The 5,917-nt window shown below is 29.3% G+C and overlaps 2 protein-coding genes across 2 annotated transcripts; one reads left to right on the top strand and one right to left on the bottom strand.

The window, feature by feature from the left end:
- Positions 1 to 1,297: 1,297 nt before the first annotated feature.
- On the bottom strand, positions 1,298 to 3,515 carry LOC131675262 (ragulator complex protein LAMTOR1). Its single transcript, XM_058954179.1, has 5 exons — positions 3,306 to 3,515; positions 3,004 to 3,080; positions 2,826 to 2,915; positions 2,520 to 2,718; positions 1,298 to 2,366 (listed from the first exon to the last, which is right to left on the bottom strand). The coding sequence occupies exons 1-5, from the start codon at positions 3,348 to 3,350 to the stop codon at positions 2,277 to 2,279; spliced, it is 501 nt and encodes a 166-aa protein (XP_058810162.1). The 5' UTR covers positions 3,351 to 3,515; the 3' UTR covers positions 1,298 to 2,276.
- Positions 3,516 to 3,958: 443 nt separating this feature from the next.
- Positions 3,959 to 5,723, top strand: LOC131675313 (uncharacterized). Its single transcript, XM_058954247.1, has 3 exons — positions 3,959 to 4,229; positions 4,307 to 4,378; positions 4,514 to 5,723. Exon 3 carries the CDS (start codon positions 4,549 to 4,551, stop codon positions 5,653 to 5,655), a length of 1,107 nt encoding a protein of 368 aa, XP_058810230.1. The 5' UTR covers positions 3,959 to 4,229; positions 4,307 to 4,378; positions 4,514 to 4,548; the 3' UTR covers positions 5,656 to 5,723.
- The last annotated feature ends 194 nt before the right edge of the window (positions 5,724 to 5,917 follow it).

Genomic DNA, 5,917 nt, shown 5'->3' with positions numbered 1-5,917 from the left:
GAAAAATTCTGCTGAAGACATTTTCGGCAACGAGGAGAAAATGTTTGAATCCTTCGGAATCTCGATACTATCATATTTTGTCATTGATGGTAAAATTCATTACAATAATCGATGACTATTTACTTTAGATCAGTTAACGGGAGCTCGGTAAAATGTTCGCGATACGTGTAGTTTCTATCGAGTACACGGCTTTCTCAACAGTGCTCTAAACCGCGATAGTCCTTTTTTATTTTCTTCACTCGTTTTTAGTTCATATCTTATATGCGCGCATACAGCCAACGGGAATTTTTCTTGTGGGTCCGGTATCCACACCTCCTTTCACTCGTGCGAGGCTCCAAGCGATTGCGTGGGATATGCTACGAGACACAAATCGAACAACGCGACATCCTTCCTGTGTGCGCTCGCGTGTATATCTTATATGCTTTTACTGGAGGCTCGCAAAGCGGGATACATTCGGCGTTGGCACGCAGATACCAATTTCATGCCGCTCAAGTCGACGTGAAAATTCTATCTTATATCGTTTAACACGTCATGATTGATTAAGCAGATTCTCTCATATTACCTTATTTTTCTGCAATAAGGTTTATGGAGATTAAATTTTTTAGCAAAAATTATTTTACTCTTCATGCTCAATTAAAAAAAAATGTCGAAGAAAACAGATTTTGGCTTTAAGCTCCTGCGCTTTATAAATACTTTTTAATTTGGAAATATTAAAAAATCTTCTGGCTTATGCAGCCCAAGCTCATTTGCGTGAAATCCATTATGAGAAAAATTTATGCAGAGCATCATGCGGGTTTGTATGTGTCACAATTCGATAAAACACGAAAGAAAAAAAATTACTGTAGTTCCTAGCAGTTTTATCAAGTTCGAGCGTTTACAGATAAGAGCCGTTCGTCACTGTCAGATAAATGTAATAAGTCTGAAAGCGAAAACTAAACGTCAATAACTATTGTTTGTTACTGAATTAAGATCAACTGATCAATAAAATAATCGCAACTTGACTGTCGAAATATAATTTATTGCACTTTATTGTTTCACTTGGATATTATTACTTACGTTTATACGCTTTCAAATTTAAGGCAAGCGCAAACATAATCATATTTCTTTTCTAAATAAAAATGCAAAATTCACTTTCTTTCAAAAAGTACTAATTTATTTAATTACATTATAAGAACAAGTCAATAAAAATTGATAACAAACAAAAAAATTCAATTCTTGTAAGCGACTTTTTTTTATATTATATGTTACAAATAATCGAAATGTTTATATAATCTTTTTACATTTATATAGAAACTTTATAATGCAAATTCAATTTTTTTTCATTGTTTTAATAATATAATACATCTCTGTAAAAAGTAAATATTACAAAAATTTAATTTTCAACGAAAATCCTTTAAATTTACGTAATGGATTAAAGAAGAATAAGCAAAAGACAAGGAAAAATACAAACGTTGATTTTTAAATCTCTTGAACATGTAAAAATTAATATTGTTTTTCAATTTAATCAGAACTTTTTATCAATATCAATCTTATTTGCCAAATTGATGTAAAACTATCTACAAAGCGCAACTTTCTTATTTACCGTAATAATAATTTCGATTTATTAAACATAAACTGCAATGTTCACATGAAAGTAAAATTTACAACAACAAAAATATTGGAACTAACTTTACACTTGTTGCACAATATCAATTATTTATACATGTATATTTTATATTCACAAAATTTACTGCTCTTATTAATATGTTTTTAGAATCACAAGTTTTACAAAGTGTTCAAGGCATGATTTTATTTTACAAATCTACTTGTACAAAATGCCTTGCACTGTTTCTGCTGAAAATAATGTTACGTTTTCTTTGAAAATAACATGGTATAAATTGTTAAACATCGTATATTTATAATATCGATCTATTATAAACTCACAGGTTTTCAAATTAGATATCCGATTTAAGATTAAACTGTATATACATTTAAAATCGTTACGGCAAAATCTCGTTCAATACTAAAATTAATTGAATTATTATATAACTACAAAACACAAGAGTTGAAAAATATTCCATTTGAAAAAATACTAACATTATAAATAACGATGAACAGCATGCAGTAAATTTTGGAAACAAAGAAGTTATAAATGAAAAAAATTACAGGCATATAGTGGTTTAGTCAGTAAAATATGACTGGACCCAAATTTCCATTAAATCATCTTGGTTTGTTAACATTTGGGTTGACGAAGTTCGCATCAGTCCAGCCTCGAGATTCGATGGAGAATGCGATAATCACGATAAGAATGGGACAACTAAATCTTCTTTATGCTCAACTTGAACTTCATCTAATGCCATCACAGATTTTTGCATAAAGTCAGTAATCTAAAAATAAAAAAAAATATTATTTACTTTTTATTTGTTGATGATATTTATATGATCTTTCATATAAGTAATCATTTGTAGAATAAAGAATGAAAAAAGTATGATTGATTACTGTTACTTATTGTATATAAAATAACAAGCAATAAGACTTACAAGTTCTTTATCATTTTGGGTTATCGGTTCAGATGCAAGAACTCTCTCTGGTGCTGGAATATCCCTGAGTAAGCAATAAGAGACTTCTGGTACTCTTATTCCCACAGTTTCTATTCGTTTCGCATAAGCTCTTGATCGCTCTAAATACTCATGTTGTTCCAAATTATGTGAATCCAATGCACCTACATCTATTATATTTCTGTAATAATACATTTTTAACTAATATTGTAATACTTATTGTAACCTATTTCAATTTTACTCAAGTTTAATGAGTTTTAGCATAGTAATAAATAAAAAGATTCTTACGCTGCAGTCTCATGAAGAATACGATTCAGTGCGCTTTGTTCATCTGTCTTTTTTGGTACAGAACTTGCATATTGATTTACATAATCATCACTGCAAAGTGTATATAAATATAAATAAATAAAAAGATTTATTTTTAATACATACTTTATACTTTTAAATCATTGCTATTTTTACATACTTGTGAACTCTGGGTATATTAGTATTATTACTGACAGGATCGACCAACAAGTGAGTGCGCTCATTCACTTCATTACCCTGGAAATTAGAAATAACAAAATAAGTAATTGAAATTATGAATATAAACATATAAAAATTAATCTTGTAGAAGACGTAAATAATATTAAAATGAAATGTGTAAAAAACATATAAAAGTGCTTTTTCCAATTCCGCATATCTCATTTCAGATAAAACGAAACGACAGAAAAAGAGCAAAATATAATATCTCTTCAAAGTAGGATAGTGCAAAAATGTAGCCTTTACCTGCTGATCCGCATCCTCTTTACACAAACTGTAGCAACATCCCATTTTGAGTAAAGTACTCTAAAACTACACACCACACTTAGAGCCGGGAAACAATAACAATAACAACTCAAAAAACTTTTAAACACTCATATTTTTTTCTTTTTGTCAGTATTTGCTGCCCATAAACAACGTCGCAATGTTGAATCAGCTGTCGGAGTGTCGGCTCACTTTCCATAAACTATAACTGCGTTTACATTTCCTCGAAAAATGCTTGGAAATCGACATTGTGACCATATTTCTCGTCAGTAACAAATATTTTGACAAGTTTTTTACATGAAAGATATAAATGGAAATGTAGCATTTTTTTATTTTTGCTTCATATTCTCTACAATACTTTACAATAAAAGTATCTTTAATATTATTCCAATAATCTTGTTGTAAAAAAAATAATATTTACGCAACTAAATACTTCACACGACAAATGACTTAAAAAGTAGAGATTATTTAATGAAACTTACTCCCGCGATTTCTCTTGAAAACATCGAATCAAAATAACGCTACATGAGTAAGACTCGCTATGATTGGGTAGCAGTCAAGAATGAAAAGAATGAGTAATACGAAACGCATCATTAATTTTAGTCGTAAGATTCCATGTGCCCCTAAGAGAGACTCGAGTCACTCGAGAGGCACACGCTAGAACGTCAGTTGTCAGTTCTCCAAAAAGTATAATATATATTAGTTTCGTAAAAAATCTAAAAATATCCGTTGCTCTAGATGTGTATTGAATTATTTTTCACCTAGACGTGAAAGGAACTTGAAGCTTGCACAAAGCATTATTTTTTAACTGAGTATTTTTACAAGAAGTGATGAGATTTTAAGTGTTTTCGGAAAATCAATTTCATTTGCTTATGTATAAAATTTCTAGATTTTCGTGTAGTGAAGGTGAGAGAGATATAACAAATCACTTTTTATTAATGTAACAGCGTTTTCAATAAGATTTATATCGATTTCAATTACAGATAGTTGTTGGAGCAATGACCAGATGTTTCATTATCAAATTCTTATTGTTATTAGGATACAAGAATATTCAGGTAAGTTTTGCATATATTATTGGTACTCAATGTAAACTCATAACTTTTATTGCTTCTTTGAAAATAAAGTGGCTTATTTTTTTTCGTAGCAGTTTAACTGATTAAACGTCTAAGCATTGAAAATATTTTTTACAGGCTTGTGTGAAATTGGCTAATTTTGAGAGTACACAATGGAATCTGTCACTTTAGAACTAAGACCTCGATTGCAATCTCTTAATGCTTATATTTCTTTAGAGAAAAACATTGATACTACAGAGATCAAAGTCAAGTTATTGGAAGATGCCATAGAAATTCAAATTGAAGATAAAACTTATAAATTACCCTTATGCAATATTAAGTTACTACCATCTTCGTTGTCTTCATTAGGAATAACAAACCGTTGGATATCTTTTCGAATCCAGACTCAATCTAATTCAATTTATGGTAGGTTTGAAACAGAATTTATTAGTGCTGAAAATCAATTGAGTACCAGTTCAACACATAGCTTGCAAACAGTCAAGCTTCCTCCAAAAGGCGTTGATTGTAAGTTGCTTTGTGATTGCTGTAAAAATGAAATAACAAATCTTGTAAATTTTCAAAGGATTTTACCATTACCAAGTAGTGATTGCGATCCACAAGAATGGTTTTGTTGTAAACATGATGGTGATGAACCATTTTCTCTTGATCCAAAAGAGTCTGATTTATTCTATTCAATAAATTATTCAATTTTAAATAAACACGTCTTCCAAGAGAATTTAAAGCTAAAAAATTCTTTAATTCATTGCAATCGATGTTTATCAATTCTGGGATCATCAAATCCAAAACAACCAAGAAATTTGAAATTATGGAATTGTTGCATTGAATATGAATTATTAGAAAATACTAGTGCTAATACCATTAAAGGATCACTATCACCATTAGAAGATTTTTTATCAACTGTAAAATATACTGCTGATCTTATTACTGGTGAAAAATTACTTCTTGAAGCGCAAGATGTTAACAGTGTTCATTACATGTTATTGAGACCTATGGAAACAAAGTTGAATGTTTTTACTGAAGATAAAGATAATTCAAATGACCAAATACTTAATTTAAAATCTTCATTTATTGTGAAAGTATTATACAAATATGGAGAAAGTGAAAAATCATCAAAAATTGGTGATCCTGATATCAAATATTGTGAATTAGCTTTACCCAGCATTTTAGCTGGAATGGATCAACTTGTATCATCTAGTATTCGATTTCCTCCTGCTTATAGAAGAGCGGAAGATTTCTACATTGGGTATCTTTCTTTGTAATTTAATAATCTATATTAAGATTGTCATTTTAAATAAATTTTAAAACAAAGTGAAAAGCTAATTTATATATTGTTAACAGCATAGAAAATTATTAACGTTGTATTATTAATTCGCAAATCAGTAAATTTGTTACTGTAAAAATATATAAATTGTATAAACTAATTGTCATTAGGATTTAAAATCAATAACTGTAAATAATTGTAAAAAGTGGAATTGTAGAAAAAAGTGAGAAAAATAAATATTTTGTTATGTTTTTATTCAA

This window comes from Phymastichus coffea, unplaced genomic scaffold (assembly GCF_024137745.1).
Source record: "Phymastichus coffea isolate CEN01 unplaced genomic scaffold, Cenicafe_Pcof_1.1 PCOF00018, whole genome shotgun sequence".
Classification (NCBI taxonomy): domain Eukaryota; kingdom Metazoa; phylum Arthropoda; class Insecta; order Hymenoptera; family Eulophidae; genus Phymastichus; species Phymastichus coffea.
Note: the sequence above shows the minus strand (reverse complement) of the source record. Positions and strands in the feature narration are given on the sequence as shown.

Coding starts and splice junctions, on each gene's coding strand:
- LOC131675313 (XM_058954247.1), top strand. CDS start 4,549: ATGGAATCTGTCACTTTAGAACTAAGACCTCGATTGCAATCTCTTAAT.
- LOC131675262 (XM_058954179.1), bottom strand. CDS start 3,350: ATGGGATGTTGCTACAGTTTGTGTAAAGAGGATGCGGATCAGCAG. Junction 3,081..3,305: donor AAGAGGATGCGGATCAGCAG/GTAAAGGCTACA, acceptor TCTAATTTCCAG/GGTAATGAAGTGAATGAGCG. Junction 2,916..3,003: donor AATATACCCAGAGTTCACAA/GTATGTAAAAAT, acceptor TACACTTTGCAG/TGATGATTATGTAAATCAAT.